This window comes from Stegostoma tigrinum, chromosome 16 (genome assembly GCF_030684315.1).
Source record: "Stegostoma tigrinum isolate sSteTig4 chromosome 16, sSteTig4.hap1, whole genome shotgun sequence".
In the NCBI taxonomy this organism is placed as follows: Eukaryota; Metazoa; Chordata; class Chondrichthyes; order Orectolobiformes; family Stegostomatidae; genus Stegostoma; species Stegostoma tigrinum.
The window spans coordinates 3,869,282-3,894,296 of NC_081369.1; the positions used below are offsets into that span (position 1 = coordinate 3,869,282).

The 25,015-nt window shown below is 41.3% G+C and overlaps 1 protein-coding gene across 1 annotated transcript in view; it reads right to left on the reverse strand.

The window, feature by feature from the left end:
• Positions 1 to 25,015, reverse strand: part of hydin (HYDIN axonemal central pair apparatus protein) — a 654,146-nt gene that overhangs the window by 457,388 nt on the left and 171,743 nt on the right. The window contains exons 8-9 of the mRNA XM_059651568.1: positions 21,601 to 21,802; positions 1,840 to 2,023 (exon numbers count right to left, since the gene is read on the reverse strand). Of these exons, the coding sequence (XP_059507551.1) occupies positions 1,840 to 2,023; positions 21,601 to 21,802 (386 nt within the window). The remainder of the gene's footprint in view (positions 1 to 1,839; positions 2,024 to 21,600; positions 21,803 to 25,015) is intronic.

Genomic DNA, 25,015 nt, shown 5'->3' on the forward strand with positions numbered 1-25,015 from the left:
CCGGCCTTTATTCTTTCAAGACCCCTAAGAATTTTAGACATTTTCATTTTAGACTTGTTAATTATAATCGTCTAATAACAGCTTATTAATTGTATGTACAGTTTGCAGACCCACAGCAGACTTACAATATTGCGTACAGACAGCACTGCACATGGATTCCTTACAGGTCAACTCTCAATGGCAAGGTAAATGTACAATGTTCTCATTTTTCAATACTCTAGAGAATATATACCAATTTACTTCATTCTATTCCCCACTGAAATATCTAACCTTCACATCTGAGCTTCGAAAGTATGTGCTGTGGAAAATGGAAACCTGGAACAACTGTTCAGTCTGTGCTTCTAGGTGGGCAGATATGTTCAAATTTCACCACAATCTCACCTCTACCTGGCTGTTTTACCTCCTCCAGCCTCATGATCCCCTGTGACCTCTGAGTTCCTCCTCCAATTCTGGTCTCACATGCATCATCAATTTCCTTCATTCCATCAGTGATAATTCTGCCTTCAGCTTCCTAGGCCTAGAACTGTTGACAACACCTTACATTGTTTAGCTAATGATTAGGAATAACCTGATACAGCAGTAATTGGTCAAACTGAATTTCCCCCAATTTTTTAGATACGGTGGAACATGTTAGTTAAGAGTGCAGGTAATTCTGGATTACAGATCTTTTGGAATACAATCAGGAGGTTTTCGATGCCTGAGCTTATATACAGTACAGTCAACTGATTTTTATGTGATGAAGAATGAATCAAATTCTCTGAAGACTGAAATCTGTAATAGTGATACTTTAAGAGAAAACTGGGGAGCATCATCCATTTGGCACTTCATGCCAATTTGATGCTAGAGCTTCAGTCTTAGCATTTGTAATCATGTGTTGTACTCTGCCATGTCTGAGGAGGGGGATGTTCATGAGAACATCTTATCCCGTTAGTTGCTTAACTGTCCACTAGCATTTCCGATTGGATATGGTAGGGTTGCAGAATATGTGCCCTAACTGTTGCTTTGGATAGCTTAACACTGCTTAACACAGTTGTTACTTTTATTATTTAGCACCAACATAATCCTGTAATACAGGTTCACCAGGTTGGAAGCTCATTTTCAGGCTTCCAATTCTACTCATAAATCAATCTTTCCCACAGGACCAGGATTAATAATCTGTATTGATTACGATAGAGGAGTGAATCATAGATTACAGATTGCCATGATATATAACACTGCTGCTGATGGCTCAGAGCATTTCATGAATAGATTGTTTGGACCTGTCAGATTTGTACTAAATATGTACTTTAAACTTTACATGTTCAACACAGGATCATGCTAAGAGGCTTCATGATAGTCCTTGGGGGGTGATTTTTCAAAGCACAGTGTTTGGAACTCGATTCCTGGGTCTCCACTCTGCAACTCAGCTGTATCACTCTGGTGATGCTGTTTTACCTTTAGATACCCTAATTGACGAGGAAGAGATCTTGGTGATGAGAGTTAGCAGAAGGCAGGAGCTGATGGCCTCGTGCTAACGGCCATGTTGGGGCTGCCAAAGCCTTGCCAAAGACAATAGACAGCTCATAAAGAATGTCACCCTGTGCGGGCATGGGGGTTTCTTTCAGAATTGGGTTAAGTACTAAATCTCAGGCAGAATAGGGATGTTTTAACTGTAGAGCACAACGTCCTATTCTTGTAAAAGCAGCTCACTGATGCTGGGTCCCTGAAATGGAAAATGTTTCATTCCATATGGCTTCTAGTTAGAACAAAATAATCCACCTCTAATGTACAAATGTAAACACATTTGCACCACTGCCCTCAGAAGCATATTTCTATCTGTAAACCATTTTAAGCACTAACCACTGGTTCAATGATGAAAATATCATCAGACAACAGCATTGTGTCATCCTCCACCAACTGACGACGATTCTGGAAGGTACGGGCAAGGAGTGGCATCTGTTCGCGTAGAGTGGGGTCTTCAGCGCAGTCCTTCAAAAACTGGTTAGTTTCCTGTTCTTCCTCAGTCATCAAGTCTGAAACAAATCTGAACGAAGACATACAGATCAGTTATGAACTCACAGCGCTCATCATGTCAACACAAACAACAACCACCATTATCTATACATTCACTCTCAGGAAGATTGATGAAAATAAAAGTACCTCAGTGGAAATTCTCACGTACCCAAAAAAATGATCTGCATTTTTTTTATGGTAACTAACTTGAGCATTTATGTATTTATTTCAAATTTCTTAGAATTGATTTTTGTAAATGGTGTTTGCCTCTCAACCACCCTGGATGGTAGTGAGTGCTAAGCATGGGAATTCATGCCAGGACCATCCTGTGCCTAGAGCTGGGAATGGGTTCAAAAGCACTTAAGGTCTATTGTCAGATGTGGAACCAGAATTTTCTGCTCAGACTCTAGGCCTCCGACACATTGTGGTCTAAGCCTGTTGCCTGAAACATCGGAACATGAGGGATTAAGAGCAGGAATGGGCCAGTTAGCTCTTGAGCCTTCTCTAGGGTTGGGTAGCATCTTCCAATGGCAAGCTGTGACATCAGTGCTTCAGATAGGCTTTGACACTTTCCCCACCTGCCTCAAAACAGGTGCTGAAAACTTCAAGTATCAACATAAAATGCTGGAAACATTGAGCAGGTCTTACAGCTTCTGACAGAGGGTCACTGACCTGAAACATTAACAATTCGGTAGTAGATTCGCCAACTTTAGGTACATTTAAGTCGTCATTGGATAAGCATATGGATGTACATGGAATAGTGTAGGTTAGATGGGCTTCAGATCGGTATGACAGGTCGGCACAACATCGAGGGCCGAAGGGCCTGTACTGTGCTGTAATGTTCTATGTTCTATGTTCTAATTTATCTCTCCACAGATGCCAGCAGACACACTGAGTGATTCCAGATATACAGATATATACATATTTAGATAGATACACATAAATATGTTTATCTATTAAAACGACATTTCGTCTAAGATGGGATTTGCCGAGTCACATTTCATCATCAGGAATATCCTGGATCTTACTTTCTAGCATATGTGTCGAGACCCAGTAAGTCTCTCAAGTTTCATTAAGTTTAATTAAACAGCTGAGTTTCAAAATTAAAGCACAACAATAACAGCTGGTATGTGACACAAATAAACTGCATGATAATGAGGAAATAGTTCTAGTTCTTTTGATCAGTTCAGTGGTTTAAAAACAAAATAATGGGTGGAATCTTACAGTGGCCTGGACAACATGGGCTGCGGTGAAAAATGAGGCAGAATATTTGAGAAGTCCAGTAAGGCTGATCATGACATCAGGAACAACTCACTACATCTTTTAGGTAACATTTAACTGGACGTCAAGGTGAGATTCTCCCTAGGCAAAAGCGAGTTGTTTCTTAAGGAGAATAATTGCTTGTTAATGGTCTTATTAACTGCACACACTTCACTTCCTACATTACCAAATGGCATGAGCAAACCAGATGCTGAGGATTCTCAACATTGTAGTCACAGCGGTTACCTGGTAATTTCAGCTCACCATGAAGAGGAGTTTTCATGTTACTTACCATGCAACAGCATCTCAGGGCACAATGCATAAGGACTACTCACATGCTCTCCTTGTCCACGGTCCTGAGGGGACAGCTGTCAGATCTGGTGGTGGAAGTGTATCGGATTCTGAGGGTACACTGGGGGCTGTCAAATCCCAGGGAAAGAGAAGCATGTTGGGTCCAGGTCTGAGGGGTGTAAGGGGTCTTGAGGAGATGTACATTGGGACACATCAGTTCATTAAGGGCAATCAGTTTAATAGTTACTTACAAGATAGACTAGCTTTTTAATAACCTACTTCCTCCTGAGTAACTATGTATTTAACTTCAAAGGAGCCCTCTGAATTCTTGATTCAAATGGATATTTTTGGAATCATTTCCTGGGTCCCTTGGAGGCTGTTATGTCAGGGATTCCTAATGCCCTTCTATGCTGCAAAACAATTATCTGGCCATTGGAAAACCTGGGCCAATTGTTCTGACAGCACTGTCGACAGGAGCAGTAAGTTGCAAAGAGACTAGAATACATTAAGTAAGCGCATAAATGTTTGGCATTTGAAATCCAATGTGAGATCATTTACTCCTTACCTAAGAGAAATCAAAATGTTCTCCAAAAGGTGAGAAACTAGGAGTTGCAGACGAGCTGAGAAGTTGAGATGCCTGAGACACAAATCTCTAAAAGCTAATGTGCAGGAAATGTGCTATAAAAAGCTAACGGAATGCTGGCATTTGACTCTATGACAAAGAGTTCTGACTTGGTCCAGTCTGGACTACTGCAGTCACCTCAGTTCTTAACACTACCTCTGAAAGAAGGCGGTGCAGCGCAAATTCACCAGACTCATACTGTGCTTAAAAGAGTTCCCATGAATATAGAAAATTCAGAGATGATCTATTTGTATTATTTAAGATGGTCATATGACTTGATAGCAGAAGATGAGATAAATGATCCTCTTAAAAGTAGAACTAGGTTGTTCAGGAGTTATGTTAAAAGCATTTCTTCACTCAAAACTGTTGTGGAAATCCGGACTCTTTTGCCCACCATCTAAAAAGGTTGTGAAGTCAACTGAAAAATTTTAGAATTGACACCAACAAATTTATGTTTTATAAAAAGGATAAAGGATTTTGGAACTAAGTGTGTAATGAAGTTATGTTAGGTTAAGGTCAATCATGATCTAACTGAATGACAGGATAGGCTTGAGCTGAATCACCTAACCCAATTCCTATGCATATTGTTGAATCCTCACTAGTTACATGTCATAGATGACATTTTTATGCCTTAACCACCAGAACCATTCAGGATTATTTCAGCAACAGTATAATATATTGACTTCAACTAGATTGATAATCAACAGTCATACAATACTGGCAGCACACTCATAACAGGTATAGCTCATATTCCACTATCAGGCAATGTTAAAACAACCCCATTGTGTTTCTGTCTGAATGTTGTAATCAGCACCTTAATGCCAATTATTGTCATTTTAAAACAGATTAGTTTTACTAGCTAATTAATGGAGAAAGGCAATTATGTTTAAAATGACTCCTTTAAGGTAAAATTGAGGATTTGAGGTCCTAAATAAAAATTATCCAGAGACAAGCCCATGAACCGCACACGAAATCTTAAATCTAAAGCGGAAAAGAGGGAAGGCTGAAAGGGCAGTGAAAGAGGACAGAGTTGAACCAAGATAGAGGTTGAAATCAACAACTTTCAGAAGTTGCTGAGTGAAGATGCTGAGAGTGGAAAAATTGGTGACAATATTTTTAACAGCCATACAAATAGAACTCTGTCTCAAAAGAGGCTCAATTCACTTCAGGAGGTATAGAATTAAAAGACAGAGAAGTTATATTACTTATATATAGACCTTGATAAGACCACCCTTGGAGTATAATGAAAATCACTGGAGAAGGTTTAAAAAAATACTAGAATTATGCCAGAACTGAAACGTTTATCCAACAGGACCCGACAACATTTCCTTTGGCAAAGGGAAGATTGAGGTGTGGCTAGATAAAGGCCTCTAAATAATACAGGGTTTCATGGCATACATGTAGTGAAAACATTTCCTCTGGAGGGGATTTACAGAACAAAAGCCAGGTTCAAATCGTCCAGTGGTATCAATTCTGCCCAAAACATTTTCACGTCACAGCACTACTTTATGCGTGTTCGAGGACATTCCAGTTGCAGCCAACACATAAATGAGCAGAAACAAAAACTGAAATTGCTCAGAAGCTCAACAGGTCTGGCAGTATCTACAGAGAGAAAGCAGAAGTAGCTTTTCTCCTCAGTAGCAAGGAAAAAGTGGTGTATATGCTAAAGACAGGTGGTGAGGGAACAAGTAAGTGATTTTGTGGAGATGGGACCAAAGAGAGACAAAGACAGTTAGCCAGAGAAACAGATGGATACTGTGATGCAAGGAGAAAGAAAAGCTGATAATGGGATCCTAAATAGGTGGAAATGAGTTGCCTGTACCAAAAGCAACTTATGTCATGACAGGACAAGGGTGTGGGAGTGGGTAAAAAACATGGAAGGAGGGAATCACGCTCTCAAGTCAATAACTCAATGTTGAGTCCTAGAGACTGCGGAGGCCCCAAGCAGAAAATGAGATCCTGTTCTTCCAGTTTCTTCTAAGCTTTGTGGGGGCACTGTCTGCCTGTCTCTCTCTCCCTATGGGCTCTCTGTCCACTTATTCGCTTACTCCTATACCCCAACTTCACTCCCTGTCTTCAGCATATATATTATCCTTTCCTAGCTGCTAACAGTCTGAAGAAGGGGGTCACTGGACCCGAAATGTTAACTCACCTGGTGAAGCAGAGACAGGGCAGCACCTGCCCCCTTTAATGATGGTAATTTCCATATTCTGGTAAATATTAATGGTCCAGTCTTTTAATGAATGAGTGTTGGTTGATGAATGGATCAGTGAATTAGTGATCAGTGACCGGATGGGTAAATGAGTGAAGTGGGTATTCAGGTAGATGAATGAGTGAGATGGTGGGTGACTGGCTACAAATACTAAGTAATATTGTCACTCTTCTCTGAATCAGAAATGACACAAAATATAAAATTATCCATCATCCAAAACTGCACTTTTCTAAACAATATTTAAATAGTTTTTCCAAAACAAAACATGATTATAATCAAGTGTATCTTGGAAATAGCCCCGTGCTTAATTAGCTATGCTTAATTAGGAGTGCTTCACTACTATTCTGTAGTGTGATGTTCTTGGGTTGCTCTTAATGATAGCAATAAAATCACTGTATAGTACCACATCAAGCACTTGTTTAACGTCCCCTTTGTTCTATTTTAAGCAAACACATTTATATCTATTTTTATCTGCACCATTTTAATAAATATTCAGCACAGGACAGGGATTTATTCAAGCAAGTTAACTACTATTAAAACTTCCACATGATGGAGATCAAATCCAATGAAATTCAAGGAAATTGTTCTACTCAACAAGAACACTTCAATGAATGAAAAGAACTGAAAAACGCAGAAAGTTAAAATAGAGTTTAGAACTGAAACTGTAAGGTACACACATTTCAAATTATGCCTCTTTTCTTAAAAAAAACTGCATTAAATAAATTCAGAGATAATGGGGACTGCAGATGCTGGAAAATCCGAGATAACAAAGTGTGGAGCTGGATGAACACAGCAGGCCAAGCAGCATCTTAGGAGCACAAAAGCTGGCTTTTCAGGCCGAGACTCTTCATCAGAAAAGGATCTTTTGTGCTCCCAAGATGCTGTTTGGCCTGCTGTGTTCATCCAGCTCCACACTTTGTTGTCTTGCATTAAATAAATTGCCAGGAGCAGCATCACATGATAATTAGAACATTTTTCAGGAAAAACATCTAGTGTTTCAGGACTAGGATGAAATGATTTGGTCACAGCAATTAGTGAGCATGAAGTACAATTTTAATAAAGATTGCAGCCTATGTTTCTCATGCTAACACAAGACTGAAAGCAGCATCTGTAAATCAGATGTCCTCTGACACCTATCAATCTTTCCTATTTATTCATCTATTTCAGTGTTTGTGACAATACAGAGCAAAAAATACCCTTCGTAAATCATTATGTGAAGCTTCAATTGTGACTCAGTGGGTAACTCTATCGTCTTTTCAATCAGCCATCGCTCCAGAGGCTTTATAATATAAACTTCGCAATAAAACTGATGTACTATTGGAGATAACGTCTTTAAGATAAAATATTAAACTGACGGTCTCTCTACCCTGTCAAATAGCTGTAAAAGATCCCATGACCTTATTTCAAAATCAAGGTGGAAAACCACAAGGTCGATGTATACCCATCACCATTAAAAAATAGCTAACACAATCATTACCATGTTAAATTTCTGAGATCTTACTGATGCAAATTGCTGTTTCCTATATTACCCTACTGACTCCACTTCAAATGGTACTGTATTAGCTACATATTGTGTTGGGATTCCTAAAGGTGCAAAATATGCTACAGAAATCCAACCTCCCTTTTAATGAGACTTTTCTGGCATATGGTTGTACAGGCACCAGCAATTCTTTGAAGTCTTACTCAGATGACATTCTTCATTTAAGAGTCACATTTATATAGCACTTCTCACAACTGCCAGTTGTCTCAAAGTGCTTTACGGTTCATGGAGTACTTTTAAAGTGTAATACTGTAATACAGGGACAAAAAGAGTGATCATCGATAAACCAAGAGAGGATGAAACCACTGGTCTGGTAGATTGGACCAGTGAAGTTGCAACTCAAGAACTACCTGAAAGCTAAACAACAGAGGCAAGATATTACAGACAGTCAAGCAATCCCACAACCATGAACCAGTTCAAGACTCTTCAGTCCTGTCACATCCAAACAGGAACTAACGGGAAAAAGAGGCTTCACAAACTTCCACCACACCAACGACGGTGGAGCATGGGCTAAAGGCATGGTTGAGTATTTGCAACAGCCTTCAGCAATCAATCGCATATAGATGACCCATCCCAGCCTCCTCCTGAGGGTAGCATCATCACAAGAAACAGTCTTCATCTAATTAGATTTGCTCTACGCAATATGAAGTAACAGTTTTATTTTTAATTAATTCAGAGGATGTGGGATTTGCTGGTTGGGATAGCATTTATTGCCCACTTTAGCTGCCCTTGAGAAAATGGTGATGAGCTACTTTTTTGAACCAGTGCTGTCTCTTGGTATAGAATTAGAATTAGGTTTTATTTTCCATATATTCAAGTACAGGGATTCAGGAATATAGTGAACAGTTTACAATATCGCCATTCATAGCACCATCTTAGGTACATGGGACCAAGGTACAAAAGGTCCTTAAGGGTTAAAAAGTAGAAAAATAAATGAGTTAAAAGTTCGACATTACAGTTGATGTCAGTATAAAATTGTAAATAAGAAATAAAAGTTAGAAGTTCCAAATTACAGGTCTTCTTTAGCCATGGGCCTACAGTTGCTCCACACTGGGCCTTCCCCATGAGGACTCAATCTCTCAATACTGCACCTCCACACTGCTGTCCTACTGCTGACTGCCATCCAAATTTACCAAGTACCTTGCCTCATGCTGTCATAGTCATGCTCTAATTCCACTCCAGGCCCCTAGCCACATGTGTGATGTTGTTGACCACCAGGGTTCTGCCCGGGCCACACCAACCACATTGTGGCCCAACGTCAAAGTCCTCACTCCAGACCCCAGCTGCTGCCTTCACCACCACTGTCTCCATGACCAAGCTCCCTCCAGAAGGTAAGTAAAACGAAAAAAAACGGGAAAAAAAAGCTAAAAGAAAGAGAAAAAAGTGAGAAAAGAAGAAAGAAAAGCAGTCGGATGAGCTCAGACTCATAAGATGGCTTCTTGGAACTGGTGCACCCCGCACATCCTGCCTCACCCCATCACAGACCCCAAGATGACTTTCCACATCAAGCAGATGTTCATCTGCACATCTGCTCATGTGGTATACTGCATCTGCTGTACCTGTTGTGGCTTCCTCTACAATGGGGAAACCAAGTGGAGGCTTGGGGGTCGCTTTGCAGAACACCTACGCTCGGTTTGCAATAAACAATGCACCTCCCAGTCGCAAACCATGTTAACTCCCCCTCCCATTCCTTAGATGATATGTCCATCCTGGGCCTCCTGCAGTGCCATAATGATGCTGCCCGAAGGTTGCAGGAACAGCAACTCATATTCCGCTTGGGAACCCTGCAGCCCAATGGTAACAATGTGGATTTCACCAGCTTCAAAACCTCCCCTCCCCATACTGCATCCCAAAACCAGCCCAGCTCATCCCCACCTCTCCAACCTGTTCTTCCTCTCACCTATCCCCTCCTCCTCAAGCTGCACCTCCCGTTCCTACCTACTAACCTCATCCCGCATCCTTGACCTGTCCGCCTCTCCAGACTGACCTATCCCACCTCTACCTCCACACCTATACTCTCCACTCCACCTATCTTCTCCTCTATCCATCTTTGATCCGCCTCCCCCCTCTCCCTATTTATTTCAGAACCCTCTCCCCATCCCCCTTTTCTGATGAAGGGTCTAGGCCCGAAACGTCAGTTTTTATGCTCCTAAGATGCTGCTTGGCCTGCTGTGTTCATCCAGCTCCACACTTTGTTATCTCGAATTATCCAGTATCTGCAGTTCCCAATATCTCTTTCAGCCAATTACCACACCATTCAACCAATTTTCAACCATCAGTGAAGTGTTGGGAGTGCCTTTAAGTATTATCAAAAGGACCCTTTAGTGAAGCAATGATAGTGTCCCTTCCTGCACTGGGAGACACAGGTTCAAGTCCCATCTGCTCTAGAGATGCCTAGTAACATCTCTGAGCAAGTCAAATAGGAAAATAGATTTTAAAATAAATAAATAAAGTGCTATCAAGCACAACCTACTCACTAATAACCTGCACATAGTTGCTTAGTACAGATTTCACCAGGTCCACTCAGTTCCTGATCTCATTAGAGCTTTGGTCCTAAACATGGAAAAAATTCTTAACTGCCCTCTGGGAAACCAGGGATGGAGAATAAATGGTTGGTCTATCCAGCGACACCTACATCTCCTGAATAAATTTTAAAAAGTAACTGTATTCTGGTGACAAGTTGAAAGTGCCTGCCTCTGACTTCAAGGTAGCACTTGACCAAATATGAGCTCAAGGAGCACTAGCAAACTGAACTCAATAAGAATCAGTGAGGAAATTTTCCACAGGTAGCAGTCTTACTGAACACAAAGGAATATGGTTGTGTTTACTGGAGGTCAACTATCTCATCTATAGGAATTCACTGCAAAAATATGGAAGTTCAACCATTCTTGCTCATTGTTCATTTTTGTGTTCAAACAGACTAATACAATGCTCGGTTTTAATCCCAAAGCCTCGGATTATGGCCTGATTTTCCCACCATCATGGGCAGGTTAGCAGGTAAAGGGAGCCAATTAAGTATCTGCAGCCTATCCACCCAACATGCCACTATATTACCTGCATGGAGGTCTACCTACCTGTGGACGAGTTAAGGAAGGACCTTGTCCTGTCGCTGCTAGGGTTTCCCCATATCATTTCACCTTTGCTTACCAAGAATCTATTCATTTCTGCCTTAATACTAGCTCAAAGATTCTGCTTCTACTGACTTTGTGGAGGAAAGTTACAAAGACTAATAGCCCTCTGAGAAAAACTAATTCCCATCTGTTTTAAATGGGTGAGCCCTTATATTTAAACTGTGATCACAAATTTTACATTCTCGCACAAAAGGAACCATTTTTACCACATGAAACCTGTCAAGACTCTCAATATCTACAAATGCTATGTTCTTCAGGCACATACATGTCCTGGCATATATTAAGATAGTAGTTTACAATGAAAAAGCATACATTCAGTAGTGTCCTGTTTCAAGTAGTGACAGGTATGATGGAGTAAGAAATCTTTATATTGTACCCTCAAGTCACATACTAGAATGTGGTGATAGTATTATGAGAATGTCTCATAATGGCATATTGATATCCTAACCCTGAGACAAAACACAACAATCAGCCCTTGGCATTTAACAACATTATCATCACTGTAAATCCACCATCAAAGTTCTGATCGGACCACAATTATAACCGCATCAGCCATTCTCTCCTGAACAGCACTGTAGGTCTACACAGAGCACATAGACTGCAGTGGTTCAAGAAAGCTGCTCACGACCAACTTTTCAATGGCAACTATGGATGGGCAAACAATGTGACCATGTCCCACAGGAGAATAAATTTTAAAATAAATGGCTACATCAGGATAAGCCATACATCAACCTGGCTTGAAACTGTACCAGCCATTCCTTCACTGTTATGGGATCAAAATCTAGATCCCCCTTCCGAACGTGCATGTGTGAGTTCCAACACCATAGGGTTCAAGAAAACAGATCTTCTCAAGGAGAATTCATGAGAATTAAGCAAAGGTATTTCCACGATGCCCACATTCCAAAACTAAATACATGAAAATAATAATTTGCGCCCAGAAGCCAAACGAAGCGGAACAGGTTTGGTTTCCATTCTGCTGCTACAATCACTTTAAATTCACTTGAAAGTTAGTCTGAGCTCAGTCGGTTAGAGCGGAGCAAGACACACCTATGGGGTTTCAATTGACTGTTGGTTGCAGATCTCTTGTACCAATGGCAAATGAAAGTAACTAGTCAAACTGCATAACAAAATGTGGAGCTGGATGAACACAGCAGGCCAAGCAGCATCTCAGGAGTACAAAAGCTAGTGTTTCGGCCTAGACCCGAAACGTCAGCTTTTGTACTCCTGAGATGCTGCTTGGCCTGTGTTCATCCAGCTCCACACTTTGTTATCTTGGATTCTCCAACATCTGCAGTTCCCATTATCTCTAATCAAAGTGGAGTTGGAATGTCATATTGAGGTTGCACAGGGTGTTGGTGGGGCCTCTTCTGGGGTACTGCATCCAGTTCTAGTTGCCCTGTTATAGGAAGGGTATTATTAAGCTGGAAAGGGTTCAGAAGAGATTTACCAGGATGTTGCTGGGAATGGATGGTTTGAGTTATAAGGAGAGGCTGGACAGGCTGGGACTTCTTTCATTGGAGTGTAAGAGGTTGAGAGGTGACCTTATAAAGCTTTGTAAAATCATGAGGGGTATAGATAAGGTGAATGTTTGGTGTCTTTTCTCTAGAGTAGAGGATTTTTCCTCATACTTACCTACCATCCCACCAACATCCACATCCAGAAGATCATCAGATGCTATTTCCGCCAGCTCCAGCAAGATGCCACCACCAGACACATATTGCCCTCCCCTCCCTTGTCCATCTTGCACAGGCACTGTTCCCTCTGGGACACATTGGTCCACACTTCCATCACCCCCAACACGTCCCCACAGCCCTACAGCACCTTCTCCTGTAACCGACAAAGGTGCAACACCTACGCATTTACCTCCTCCCTCCCCAGAAATCAAGGGCCCAAACATACTTTAGAACAACACTTCACCCGCACTTCCAAGAATCTAGTCTACTGCATTCGCTGCTCACAATGTGGCCTCCTCTACATTGGCGAAATGAAGTGTAGACTTGGCAACTGCTTCACAGAACATCTACGTTCTGCTCGCAGAAAAGTACCAGAAATACCTGTTGCCTGGCACTTCAATGTACACCTTGCTCCCCGGCCAACATCACTATCTTTGGCTTGCTGCAGTGTTCCAGTGAAGCTCAATGCAAACTGGAGGAACATTACCTCATTTTCCACGTGGGGACCCTACAGCCCTCTGGAATCAATACTGAGTTCAATAATTTTAAGGTATAAGCTCTCCCATGTCCCAGGCTCCCAGCCCACACACCAGCCTGCCACTACACACCCACTGTTGTTAGTCACTAACAGTCCCCATTAACAATGACTCACCCTCCCAGCCTGATAATTAGCAACTCCTTTGTCTGTCCAACAGTCCTACTCTCTCTTTGGGCTCTATCTTATTGTTTACTCCCTAACCCACCCACCTCCCTATTTTCTGTATATAAACTGACGTTTTCCCAGCCACCATCAGTTCTGAGGAAGGTTCACTGGGCCCGAAATGTTAACTCTGTTTTCTACTTCACAGATGTTGCCAGCAACTTTGTTTTTGTAGAGGATTTTGAGACTAGGGGGCATTTTCTTAACATGAGAGGAGACAGATTTAAAAAAACATGGGGACAATTATTTTACACAGAGAGTGGTTTGTGTGTCGAATGAACTTACAGAGAAAGTGGTGGATGCGGGTACAGTTACAATGTTTAAAAGTCATTTCCAGAACTTCATGAATAGAAAAGTTTTGGAAGTGTATGGGCCAAATGCAGGCAGATGGGACTAGCTTAGTTTGGGATTATGGTTGGCATGGAATGGTTGGATCGAAGGGTCTGTTTCCATGCCGTCTGACTTTACAATTCTATAACTCACGAAACAGAAAATCAAGAGTCAGTTAAAGAATGGCTGAACTTCTAGTGATTCTGCTTTCCTTTGTGATGCTAGCGAATAGTCTGTTTTACGGATCAGTGATGCTCTTGACCGTTGTTGCATCAGAGAAATGTACCTTTGGACTTATCAAACACAGAATGCTGAAGAAACTGAGCAAGTCTCACAGCATCTATGAAGAGAGAAACATTCCACATTTCTCTCCATAGGTGCTGTCAGACTTGCTGAGTTTCTTCATCATTCTCTGCATTTGTTTCAAATTTTCAGCATCTGCAATATTTTGCTTTTATTTGGACATATCAGTTTGCTTCGTTATGTGAACATGACTTCGCCTTTGCAAATCTAGTTCAAATCTAGTGCAAGCACACCCCTCAGCTCATTTATTTGACAATTCCCATAATTTCATACCGTAATCTAGAGATATTGAAATCCCCTCATTATAGTGTGCGTAGATCTCAATGCACACTCGATTGACATCAGATATGCTGGTATATTTTCAACCTTTATTTCTGATAAAGGAAACAATTTGAAATTTTCTCTCAACTTTAAAAAGGTATCATTTGTTGATGCCTCTGAGAATGTACCTCTACAAATCAAATGAAACTGCTTTTTACAGCACTTTCAATAATCCATCAAATTTTACAGGGATAAAGGCAATAAAGGAGCAGCAGATTTGTGATTGCTCATTTTATATCATGCATTGGTGCCCTGACATCTGATAACATTCGTCCCTGAAGGAAACAAAATACCCAAGCATAAAAAAAATGCTCCTTCAGTTTCAAGGAAACTATTTGAGATTCCTTTCCATCTCTGGTAAGTCCACATACAAACCGCCCTCTGTGTGAAAAAGTTGCTCCTCAGGTTCCTTTTAAGGTGAGAGGGGAAAGATTTAAAATTATACCCATTAGTTTTGAAATCCCCCAACTAACGAAAAGACCTTTGCTATTTGCCTTGTCCAGGCTCCTCTTAATTTTATAGGGTGACCTCTGCATGGTTGCCCCTCAACCTCCCACGTTCCTGTGAAAGAAGTCACATCTTATCCAGCATCTCCTTACAACTCAATCCATCCAGTCACAGTAACACCCTTGTAAGTTTTTTCTGCATCCTCACCAATTTAGTAATAACTTTCCTATAGCAAGATGACCAGTACAATACACAGTCTCCAAACGTGGGCTCACCAACTTCCTGTAGAACCGCAGCATGACATCCCAACTCCTATATTCGGTGGTCTGAGCAAAGAAGGCAAGAGTGCCAAATGCCTTCTTTATCACTGTCTAATTCTGACAAAACTTTCAATGAACTGTATATCTGAACCCCTCGGTTTGTCTGTTCCACAACACTATCCAGGGCCTTACCATTAATTCTGTAAGTCTTGCCTCTGTTCATTTTACAGAAATTGCAACACCTCGCATTTATCTAAATTAAACTCCATCTGCCACTCCTCAGCTCATTGGCCCAATTGACCAAGATTTCTTTGTAATTTTAGATAACCTTCCTCACTGCCTATTGTACCACTAATTTTGGTGTCATCCGCTAACTTACTAACCATGTTTTCTATATTCCCAACCAAATCATTTATATAAATGAAAAACAACAGTGGACACAGCACCAATCCCTTTTGGAACATCACTGGGCTCAGATCCCCAGTCCGAAAAACAACCCTCCACCACCAAACTCTGTCTCCTACCGTCAAGCCAATTTAATGTCCAAGTGGCAAGCTCTCCCTGAATCCCATGTGGTCCAACTTTACAAACCAGTCTACCATGCAGAACCTTGAGAAAGACCTTACTAAAATCGGTGTAGATAATGTCTTCCACTCTATCTTCTTGGTCACATCCTCAAAAAACTCAAACAAGTGTGTAACTCATGATTTCCCACACACAAAGCCAAAGTGACCATCCCTAAGCTGCCCTGGCCTCTCCAAACACGTATAACTCATATCCTTCAGAATTCCCCTCCAACAACTTAACCACCACTGATATCAGACTCACCAGTCTATAGTTTCCAAGCCTCTCCTTGCAACCTTTCGTAAATAAATAAATAGAACTGTTCACAATTTTGAACACCTCAGTAAGGTCACCTCTTAATCTTCTCTGCTTCAAGGAGAATAAGCGTAATTTCTCTATTCTTTCCCTGTATCTAAAGTCCCACATTCCTGATACCATTCTAGTAAATCTCCTTTGAGCTCTGTCCATGGCTTTAACATCCTTCCTTAAAAAAGGTGCTGAGAAGTTAACACATACTTCAAATGTGAAACAAAAAAAAACAAAGAATTGTGGAGATAATCAAATGTGAGGCTGGATGAACACAGCAGGCCAAGCAGCATCTCAGGAGCACAAAAGCTGACGTTTCGGGCCTAGACCCTTCATCAGAGAATTGTGGATGCTGGAAATCTGAAACAAGAATTTTCTGGAAAAATTAACCAGGTCTAGCAGCAACTGCGAAGAGATAGCAGTATAATATTCCAGGTTCAGTGACTCTTCTTCAGAACTGATTGTAGGTAGGAAAAGGTCAAAAGAAGGAGTGAGACATGGGGGAGGCGTAAATGATAGGTGGATCCCAGAGAGGGAGAAAAGCAGTCGGGCAAAGGAAAAGGTAAAAGTCAGTCTGGGAGAATGAGTAGCTGCTAATGGGGGCCATTAGTATCTGACAATAGATCACAGCCCATGTGATGACAAGGCATGTAGAGATTGGGGGGAAGACACAAGGGATGTGCTCTGGCCCTAAAGTTATTGAACTCAATACTGAGCCCAGAAGGCTGCAGGCTTTCCAAGAGGAAAATGAGGTGCTGTACGTCCAGCTCGTGCTGAGCTTCACTGGAGCACTGCAGCAAACACAAAACAGAGATGCTAGCCAGGAAGCATAGTTTTGTGTTGAAATGGCAGCCACCTTGAAGCTCAGAATCATTTTTGCAGACAGAACGTAGGTGTTCTGCAAAGTGGTTGCTTAGTTTGCACTTTGTAAATTACTGCTGGGTGACTGCTGGATGTAAGTTCCTGACCCACATTTGCCCCACATGCTGAAACACATGAAGAAAATCTTGTAAACAGTTTTAATTTATCTGTACAGCATTCGCCTAGTATTGCATCTTTAAACCCAGTTCTCTTCCCCTGTAAGCACTTCAAATTATCAGTGAGCCTTTAATGACAAGTCAGTGAATCCCTTCAAGTCTCTTTACAGCTTTTATATTTGGAGATTGCCCAAGCATGACCTATTTCTTTAAGGTACTGTCAATTTGGTAACTGTGTCAGTTCTCTGCTGCATACCTAAATACGAATGAAATCCTGAAGTTATCGACTCCAAGGTGCACAATATTTCACTTTGTTGTACCAAAGAACATCTGCCGTTTTAATAGTCCCTCATAAGTCCCTCCACTTATTTTACATCAATCAGTCTCCAGTTTTATCTTAGTACACAACACTTATCTCAGTTTTCTAATCTTGGTACTGCCAACTCACATTTCTGTGCCATTGTAAGTGTTACAATGGTATCACTGATGTCCCTTTCATGATCATTAACAGAATACTGAAGTGTAAAACAAATAGTTTCGAATTCTGAAGAACTCCAAACAAACCAGTTCCAACCTACGTCGTCACCATTAATAATCACAATCCATGTTCACAGTTTTATCCAAACTCCTGGTAAAGATTTGAAAGAAGATAGATTAGGGAAAGGTGAAAGGAACAGGAAAGGGCAGACGGAGTTCAGGAGAGGCAAAGAGAACAAGAGAAGGCAGACAGGGGCTTGGGAGAGGTGACGAGAACAGGAAAAGGCAAGTGGGGAGTTGGGAGAAGAAAAGGAAACTGAAGGGAACAGATAAGGGCTCGAAAGACTAACGGCGAAAGAGTTTTTTTGAAAAAACAAAATGAACAGACCAGCAGACAACAGGACGCACTGATGACAACAACTGAGCAAGGAACGTCACCAGTCCTGGCGCACCTTGTGAACACACACCAATGGTGTCAGTAGTCAGGCGAACAGCAAATGCAGTGGCAGATATAGGGCAAGCAGGACAACTGGCATTAGGAGTTGCAACGCTAAACCATCTTCTCAAAACATTTGGATGCTTACATGGTATTTCTGCATGCCTTCCCTGTGGGTTTATAATCTTATTAGATAACAGCATAATTCAGAAAAAGGCCCAAATAATAGACAGAAAACCGCAGAAATTTCAGAGTTAAAACTGCACGCATCGTCAGATCCCAAATTGCGTTTTAGAGAAGTATGTACCAGCAATGAATCAAAAGCCTGTTTAAATTTAAATTGTTGGGACATTAGTCAAATTAGCTTTTTTAAAAGTAAAATAAAGTGGATGCTGGAACTCTGAAATAAACAATAAGCGCTAGAGAAAATCAGCAGCATTGGCAGCATCTGCAGGAACTTAAACAGAAGATAAACACTGTGAGACCAAGACAGCTCTTCTTCCGAACACCGAATAATTAGATATGCGGTGTAGTAGTGGTTCGTGGAAGCCAGGCCGCTGATCCTGCAGAGTTCAGAAGTACTACAGGCACTGTCAGGGGTCGAGGTGGTGGGCTGTTTGAAAGGCCTGCTTTGGTTATCGATGACTTCTACCCCAGCTCTCAAGAAAAATGAAGAAACAAAAGACAGATCTCTTGCTCTCATGTCCATTCGTTACCTATGAGCCATCCATGTCATTCCCTCCAATTTATCCATGCCACTCTCCCATGCGACCCCCGACAACCTCCATGTCAATCTATCTGCCTCTACCCACTTTCCAAGGTTCATTATAGGCCCCATGCCAAATTAGCGACAACTCATATCAACCTGTACCCCCACACAGACCATCATTTGTATACCTTTTACCTTTGTATCAACTCACTCAAAATCCATCATCTATCGACCTCAGGCACTGAGCTGAGGTGAAACAAAGTCTAAAAGTCTAAGTCTAAAAAGAGTCATCAATAAAAAAACACTAAATACCAAAAGAACTGCAGATGCTGCAAATCAGGAACAAAACCAAAGCTTCTGGAAAAGCTCAGCAGTTCTGGCAGTATCTGTGAAGGAGAAAACAGAGTTAACATTCCCAATCCGGTGACCCTTCCTCAGAATTGATGGTGGCTGGGAAAATGTCAGTTTATATGCAGAAAATAGGGAGGTGGGTGGGGTGGCGAGTAAACGATAGGGATACAGCCCAAAGAGAGAGAGAGATAAGGGGTTGCTAACAATCAGGCTGGGAGGGTGAGTAGTTTTAAAGGGGACTGTTAGTGACTAACAACAGGGGGTGTGTAATGGCAGGCTGTGTGGTAACAAGACTTGGTGTGTGGGGTGAGGGGCTGGGACATGGGAGAGTTTATGCCCAAAAATTATTGAATTCAATATTGAGTCCGGAGGGCTGTAGGGTCCCCAAGTGGAAACTGAGGTATTGTTCCTCCAGCTTGCGTTGGGCTTCACTGGAACACAGCAAGCCAGAGACAGAGATGTTGGCCAGGGAGCAGGGTGGTGCATTGAAGTGGCAGGCCACAGGTAGTTCAGGGTCTTTTTTGGGAGCAGAATGTAGATGTTCTGCAAAACGGTCACCAAGTCTACGATTCGTTTCCCTAATTTAGAGGAAGCCACATTGTGAGCAGCGAATGCAGTAGACTATATTCTGGGAAGTGCAGATGAAGTGTTGCTTCACCTGGAAGGTATGTTTTGGCCCTTGGATACTGGGGAGGGAGGAGGTAAATGTGTAGGTGTTGCACCTTCGCCAGTTACAGGGGAAGGTGCCGTAGGGCTCCGTTGTCAACAGGGGCCTCAATCAGGTCTGACCCATCTCCTGCACTTCCACCCTCATCCCTTCTCTTCCCTCCTGCAACAGCGATAGGGGTCCCCTTATCCTCACCTACCATCCCACCAATACCCACATCCAGAAGATTATCAGACGCCATTTCCACCACCTCCAGCAAGATGCCACCACCTGACACATATTCCCCTCCCCTCCCTTGTCTGCCTTCCACAGGGACCGTTCCCTCCGGGACACCCTGGTCCACACTTCGTTCACCCCCAATGCCTCCCCACAGCCCTACAGCACCTTCCACTGTAACCGGCGAAGGTGCAACACCTGTGCATTTACCTCCTCCCTCCCCAGTATCCAGGGTCCAAACATACCTTTCACGTGAAGCAATACTTTACCTGCATTTCCCAGAATCTAGTCAACTGCATTCGCTGCTTAAAATGTGGTTTCCTCTACATTAGGGAAACAAATCATAGACTTGGCGACCGTTTCGCAGAACATCTACGTTCTGCTCGCAAACAAGATCCTGAACTACCCGTTGCCTGCCACTTCAATGCACCACCCTGCTCCCTGGCCAACATCTCTGTCTCTGGCTTGCTACGGTGTTCCTGTGAAGCCCAACACAAGCTGAAGGAACAACACCTCATTTTTGGCATGGGATCCCTACAGTCCTCCGGACGCAATACTGAGTTCAAAAATTTTAGGGCCTAAGCTCTCCAATGTCCCAGGCCCCCACCCCAAACACCAGGTCTTGTTACCACACAGCCTGCCACTACACACCCTCTGTTGTTAGTCACTAATAGTCTCCATTAACAACTATTCACCCTCCTAGCCTGATCGTTAGCAACTCCTTTGGCTGTAAAACTGTCTCTCTCTCTCTCTCTTTGGGTTCTATCCCATCATTTATTCCCTACCCGACCCAATGCCCTATTTTTTGTGTATAAACTGACGTTTTCGCAGCCACCATCAGTTCTGTGGAAGGGTCACTGGACCTGAAACGTTAACTCTGTTTTCTCCTTCACAGATGCTGCCAGACCTGCTGAACTTTTCCAGCAACTTTGTTTTTGTTCCTCGATAAAAAAACACTATTTGATACTTTGATTCAAGAACATTATCCTTTATATAAACAAACATTTTATTCACATACTTAATCCTTGACACGTATCTGCATGCATTTGAAGCCAGTATTTCTGGAATTGAGACTCCAGCAGAGCTTTAGCCAGTTCAGGTGTCCCTATTGCCCCTGTAAAAACTGAGATCAGGTTTAATGTCTCAGGTAACTGACCCTTTATCAGGAAGGATATCAAGGTGAAGCCAGGAGTTGAGTTCCAGTTGTGTTCACAGCAGTTTGCTTGTAGAACATAACAGAATATGTCATCTGACAAAACAGTTTCAATGAAAAATAAAATGTTATCAATTTGGAGTCAGATTTTGGCTAAGACAGAATGTAGGCCTACTCATGCGCAATGAGCTTACATGTAGGAAAAACCATACTTGTGATTCAATGAACTGTACAGTATGAACTGTGACAGAAAAGGGGAAGGCTTCCACAGAACTGCCAGGATAGAAATACTGAATACGGAATCTACAGGATACTGAATCTTTCTGCAACACTAACATAGCATCAATCTTTAGCTTTTAAAATATATTAACAAAAGGTTCTAGCCATTGGGTAACAATTCTCGGAGGGCCTTGTGAATGCAAGATCTTCACCATGAGGTTACCAAAAGAGTAAGTTGCCATGTTCCATCCATCAGTTGAGACCAATATTGGGATTGGCCTGCAACCAACAATGGCAGATGTGGCGACCATTTGGAAGTCTAGTCTGCAATTGAGGTTTCAATTCCTGTAGATAGATCCTACATATATGACAGAAATGTCTTCATGAGACTTAGTTAATAAATATTACGTAAGTTAAAGAGTCTTAGACACTAATTGATTTACCTGATTTTTTGCTGCTCTTCTTCTTCTGGAGTTGCAAAGGCCTTCCACTGAAAGTGCACAATTACATCACTCCTATTGCAAATGGAAACCACTCTCTGGTTAGCCAATGATATGTAGGTTTTCTCGATTATTACTGAGTTTTTGTCCAGTCTTACATTTATGTCTGTTGCAGCTCCGTACAAATGGATAAAGATGTCTTCACCTACAATAGATCATTATGGGAAACAGCTTAACAAATGATGAATTTTCTTGAAAGCATAATTTTCATTTTACTGTGTTACAGAAGTTCTCTCCACCCACATTCCTCCTACTTCTGTAGTTCCCAATAGCAGCAGTCTGAGCCGAGAGAATACCCAAGTGTGAGGCGAGATATTGCAGCGACAATTTTATTTCCAGCTCCAAAGCTGCTACAATTTTAGCACAGCAGGACTATTAATTTGTAAAACTTTACCATGTGCCAAATGGAAGCTGCATTTCTTGCATTCAATAGTGACTAACACCTTAACAAAGTACGACTAACAAACAGATTTGAGGTATACCTGAGTTTATAAAATGCTCTATATATATTGTAGGACTGGACTTTTGCTCCCAAGGTAGTTACAAAAAGCCAGGAAAGCTCCCAATTCTCCTAACTCAGGGTGCCATGAAGGGACTGAATCAGTCAGTTAAGGGTTACATTTTCAGTAAAAGTAATGATGATGAATACCGAAACACAGTGCCAAACAGAAGAGCAAGGTCAGGCATGTAAGGAATAACACAACCAGCAAAAATAAGAAGGCCAAAGATCAAATACCTTTTGGGTAGATTGTAGGAAATTAATATCTGGAACATCAGGTCCACACACAGAGTGAAGTTATCAGATAGATAATTTAATATGAGAAGATGGCAACCAGTGAGACTTTGCAGTTAGTGTTATACTGATAATCGTGGATTCATAGAATCATAGACTGACTCATCTTGCAGATGTTTGAATAAACAATCATTGTCCTGAGTCCCTTAGATATTTTAAAGTCAAATAAACACACTCAATAGGGAAAATGTGCCCTACATGCTGGAATTTTCATCTTTGAGGGGTGGGAGGCAGTGCGGGATTGAGTCAGATTCTAGAATGCAAGTGCAAAGGCTTACTGATAAAAAGTCCACCTCAGTTCTCTGAGGGCTGGTTCCAGCTGTTTCCTTAAACATTTGGCCCTCATGTCCTAACCTGTCTCACACTCAGCCTCACATCCTTCCCCGTGTGCATATATTTTAGCTTCTGCTAACCCATGCAAACCGCCCACCATCAATATTTGTTCTCTCTCAAAGTGCACAATGAGCAAACCCAAGGAGATGATATTAAATTAAACTCGAAATATCTGTTACACATTTTGCTAATATGTACACAATTAAAATCATACAAGAAAGCCTTTTTAAATCTGATGTACTCCGTTCCTTATAAAAAAATTTGGATTCATAGCCACAAGCCAAATATATCTAATTTTTCACCAGCCTTTTTGAGCTGTGAACTTTCAGCCCCCACCAACATTATGATAATGATAGGTTATGGTAAGCCATTAATCAGTAATAATGCTCTAATGATAACACTTTGGGCTATTTCAATGAACAGCTATGAAACTACTAGCACAGAGGCAGTAGGAGCTGACGATGCTGGAGTCTGAGATAACAAGATGTGGAGCTGGAGGAACAGCAGGCCAAGCAGCATCAAAAGAGCAGGAAAGCTGACGTTTCGGGTCTGGACCCTTCTACTAGCACAGCTTTTTCTTTATTAAAAATTTTGTTTCAAGTTTAAAGGGCTTTTATATTAAAATAACTTAATAGCTGATAATTCTATAGTTCTTATTCACCCTTCACAAGCATTTATGCCCATTCTAAAAGTTTATTATTGCTGAGTTCAGGTGTCCTTCTCGTGTAAATGACAATCCATCCCCTTACCAGAAAAATTGCCATTTGTCGGAAATAGAGACAGGATTTCCAGACCAAGCCCTAACCACTGTTTTTGAAAGGTTTCTGGAGTCTCAACGACCACACAAAACTGTAGACCCAAGCCTTTTTTTCCCAAGGATTAAATTACAGAAGGCAAGGTCATTTTTCATGCAGCAAATAATCTGCATCCTTACTGTTTATCATAAACAATGAATAAGGGGAAGTTTTCACTGTGGTCTATATATTATCCATTCATTAACTTACACAAATAGACAAGCATTGGATGAAATGCTGGACACAAATTAACAAAATTCAATGGAGGGATATGTAAGTCTGTACATTTTGATTGTAAGAATGAGGAGAAATGAAACTAGCTAAATGGTACAACTTCAAATGGAATGCAGAAACAGAGCTGGGAGTGCTGGCTCACAAATCACATTAATAAAACAATTATTAAAGCTTCTGGAATCTTTTATAAATAGAGGCTAGAGTACAAAAGTTAAAAGGCTACACTAAACTTGCATTAAATACTAGTTTGGTCCAGCTGGACTGTTTTTGCTCAATTCTGGGAACTGCAGAAAAGCTGTAAAGGTTTCAAGAGGATGCAAAAGAGATTGACTAAAATAGTTCCAAGAATAAAGAATTACATTTGTGGGCAGACTGGAAAGGCATAAAACCATAAGACATAAGACGGTATATTGAATTTGGTTGACCATTCAATGAGATCATGAGATCATAAATCCTCAACTCAATCTTCCTGTATTGCGCTCATAACCTTTAATTCTCTTTCTAATTCATAATGTGTCTATCTTAGCATTGAATACAGTTAACAACCCGGTCTCAACAGCCCTCTGTGGCAAAGAATTCCACAAATTCACTGTCCTCTGACAGAAGAAATTCCTTCTCATCTCTGTCTTAAATGTGTAACCTTTTATTCTGAATGATGTTTTCTGGTCCTAGATTCTCCCACGAGGAGAAACAATCTTTCAGCATTTACCCTGTCAATCCCCCTAAAGACCTTGTGATTCAATAAGATCACTTTTCATTCTAAATATACTCAACCGTTACTCATATTCAGGATCAAGCTGGTGAGCTTTCACAGGACTGCCATCTAATGTATTTATATCCTTCCTAAAATAAGGTAATGAATACTGTGCATTGTACAAAGAGAAGGTACAGGCTTGATATCGTTCAGTTGTTCTATTCTACACAGGTCTGTTTCATGTATCAAGGTAGTGTTTGTTCATTCTGCCACCCGCAAATATTAGAGAATGCATGTTGCATCCTGTAGTCTCAACTAGCTTGTTAACAGAATAAAGAATGCAAAGAAACTATCTAACACAGAAAGGCAAAGAAGATAAAAGTGTAAAATTTTTGAAGGAATAAACATTACATTTTTTTTTAAAAGTCAAAGCCCACAATCTTCCCCCACTTTCACCAATGGCAAGCCCTTATGAATCTTTAAAGCTCTTTCAAAGTCATGCCTCACCAC